The sequence below is a fragment of the Nematolebias whitei genome, chromosome 17 (genome assembly GCF_014905685.2).
Source record: "Nematolebias whitei isolate Nwh7 chromosome 17, NemWhi1, whole genome shotgun sequence".
In the NCBI taxonomy this organism is placed as follows: Eukaryota; Metazoa; Chordata; class Actinopteri; order Cyprinodontiformes; family Rivulidae; genus Nematolebias; species Nematolebias whitei.
In genome coordinates this window covers 2,577,472-2,580,662 of record NC_056514.1, presented here as the reverse complement: position 1 = coordinate 2,580,662, position 3,191 = coordinate 2,577,472, and the positions used below count along the sequence as shown (strand labels likewise).

Here is a 3,191-nt window from a genome sequence, read left to right as displayed (position 1 = left end):
CCCCCCTGAACATAAGAGGATCTGCGGTAGAAGTGGTCTCCAGCTACAAGTACTTGGGTGTACACATGAATGACAACCTCAGCTGGAGCAACAACACCACCAGCCTGATCAAGAAAGCTCATCAGAGACTCTTCTTCCTCAGACGGCTGAGGCGAGCTGGTCTGGGAAGCTCAGTCCTCACCTCCTTCTACAGGTGTGCAGTGGAGAGCATCCTGTGCTCCAGCATCAACGTGTGGCATGGAGGCTGCACAGCTGCAGAAAGAAAAGCTTTGCAGAGAGTGGTGAAGGCTGCACAGAAATCTGTTGGAGTCAGTCTCCCCACCATCACAGACATCTACACCTCCAGATGCAGGAAGAGGGCCACCTGCATCATGAAGGACCCCACCCACCCAGCACACACACTTTTTGCCCCACTCCCCTCAGGAAGGAGGTTAAGGAGCATTAAGTGTAGAACCACTAGACTGAGGAACAGCTTCTACCCTGAGGCTGTTAGACTCATGAATCTCTAACTAGAATAATCACTGTGAAAAACCATATCATGTTGCTGCTGATCTGTTTCATGTTGCTGCTGATCTGTTTCAATGTTGATGTGTTCATGCGTGCACATCTGCTCACAGACTCATGTTCATGTTTGTGGTGATGTTCAATGTTTTATGTTATGAGTGCTTAGTGTATATTTAGTTGATGTTTTTCTTAGTTCATATCTTAGATGTTATTACTGTTTTTCTTATACATTTTATTGTTGGATGTAACTGGGACCCTGTGTACATAATTTCGCTCCACCACATGTACCACATGAGGTGCGAATGACAATAAAGAAACTCTGACTCTGACTCTGATAAACAAGGGACTACTGTAAATTTATTTTAAGGCTTTATAAACCTTCCCACACGCTTGCATTGTTCTTAACAATGTTCTAAACTCTAAACGCTCTAAAAGAGTACAACAAAAGAGAGCAAACAGACTGATGCTACGGTAGCTGAGCCAATCGGTGGCAGGGATACAGAGCACAATGCTCTGGTTGGTCACCTTCCATCAATCAGCCAATCATGTGTCATGTACAATCTTACGTTGAAAACCTGCCAAACAGTGAGTCCGCAAAAGTTGAACAGCGAAGTACTGAGGGACTATTGCACCTCCTTACATCAGGGTACATCCATACATCTCCTTATATTCAAGGATTCAAGGTTTTTTATCGTCATTCGCACCACATGTGGTACATGAGGTAGAACAAATCTGTGTACAAAGGGTCCCAGTTACATCCAACATAAACACAAATTGTAAAGAAAAACAGTAATAAGATCTAAGATATGAACTAAGAAATACGCTAAATTAAGAAAACATTAAATACTAATAGTACAAAACAATACACCAAACAGCAGCACGAACATGAGTCTGTGTGAGCAGATGAGGATCAATGATCACAGCAACATGAAGTTATCATCAGCATGAGATCAGCAGCATGAGATCAGCAGCACACATCAACAATCTAGTTGCATTACAGTCATTTTTTTCACAGTGATTATTCTGGTTAGAGATTCATGAGTCTAACAGCCTCAGGGTAGAAGCTGTTCCTCAGTCTAGTGGTTCTACACTTAATGCTCCTCAACCTCCTTCCTGAGGGGAGCGGGGCAAAAAGTGTGTGTGCTGGGTGAGTGGGGTCCTTCATGATGCAGGTGGTCCTCTTCCTGCATCTGGAGGAGCACAGGATGCTCTCCACTGCACACCTGTAGAAGGAGGTGAGGACTGAGCTTCCAGACCAGCTCGCCTCAGCTGTCTGAGGAAGTAGAGTCTCTGATGAACTTTCTTCATCAGGCTGGTGGTGTTGCTGCTCCAGCTGAGGTTGTTGTTCAGGTGCACACCCAAGTACTTGTAGCTGGAGACCACTTCCACTGCAGATCCTCTTATGTACATCAAGGTGCACATCAGGAATCATTTCTGGGGAAAAGCGTTTTGTAACTGGTTTTCTGTCTTGCGTAAAGTGTGGATTTGCTGTGAGCATTTAAAAAAATGTAGATTGTGTCTTATTGTTGATCATGAACTCTAACTTGTGTCTGATCATTTTCAGGGTGCGCGTTCGCTACCAGAAGAGACAGAAGCTGCAGTTTGAGACAAAGCTGGGAATGAACTCTCCTTTCTAACGCCTTCTGACGAGCAGCACTGGAAACTAGATGGATTCCTCAGAAACCGGGATGACACGAGGTGCATGTTCTATGCTGCACACTAATTATCAGGCAGACGTCACGGTGGAGGTTCCTACGTGCATGTTGAGCTCCTTCAGATGTTTGCTCGCTTGGTCAGTTTTGTGAAGGGCAGAGAAAAGAGACGATCCTTTTCACTGCAGAAAACGGACGAAACAGGAAGTGGTTGTAGTTTTTAATGTCCTCGTTCCCACAGCGCGCACGTGACACTCGCAGTAACGTGATGCGTCTTCTACCAGAGCAGCCTTGTTGAATATGATGTCAACGTTTCTTCATTAAACAGAAACATGAGACTGAAGGTTGTGGAGCCCCGCAGCGTGCAAAAGTCATAAACATGTTCTCAAAAACTGAGCAAATAAAAGTGCAGTTTGTGAAATCACTGAAGCTGTAAAAAGGTGCTAGTGTTTCAAATCTAAACTCTTTACACATGAACATTCTCAACTTCTACGACTTTTAATTCATGAGAAATATTTTATTTTAAAATGTCCATATGGTCATTTCCTCCTGAGCTTTTAGCCAATCACTGGCTTCTGTTTAAACGTGACAGCGGTGTTTTAAACCCACTTCAAGCCCAAACTACTCCTTCATATGAGAACAGAATATTGGAAATGTTTCTGGTTTCTGGTTTTGAGGCCAGATTCGTGGCGGCTGTAGCAGTGTTGTTATGTTCAGCACCTCTGCCCCTCACTGTGGTCTGATCTGAGTCTCATTTTCAATTTACAGGATGTTTGCTATCATTACATTGCCAGAGTTTATTTATTGAAGTTATTTTTTCCATCACTAAACTTTAGATGTTCAAGATGTTCATAGTTTATTTTATGTGTATATAAAATGAATTCATCTGTTTTGGTTAAAGCTTTTTACAAGCCTCTGCAGAGCATTTGGACCACTTGAACAGCAGTCTCCAGGTTTTCAGGTTCTTTCAGCTAAATGTCTGAACTCCAGCTGAGTCGCTGCAAAATGTTCATTCTGTCCCGTTAAAGGGACGAT

The 3,191-nt window shown here is 43.4% G+C and overlaps 1 protein-coding gene across 1 annotated transcript in view; it reads left to right on the top strand.

The window, feature by feature from the left end:
• The window catches only part of tmem94 (transmembrane protein 94), a 99,567-nt gene extending 97,060 nt beyond the window's left edge, over positions 1 to 2,507 (top strand). The window contains exon 27 of the mRNA XM_037691550.1: positions 2,017 to 2,507. Coding sequence (XP_037547478.1) covers positions 2,017 to 2,141 — 125 coding nt within the window. The 3' untranslated portion in view covers positions 2,142 to 2,507. The remainder of the gene's footprint in view (positions 1 to 2,016) is intronic.
• Positions 2,508 to 3,191: the final 684 nt, after the last annotated feature.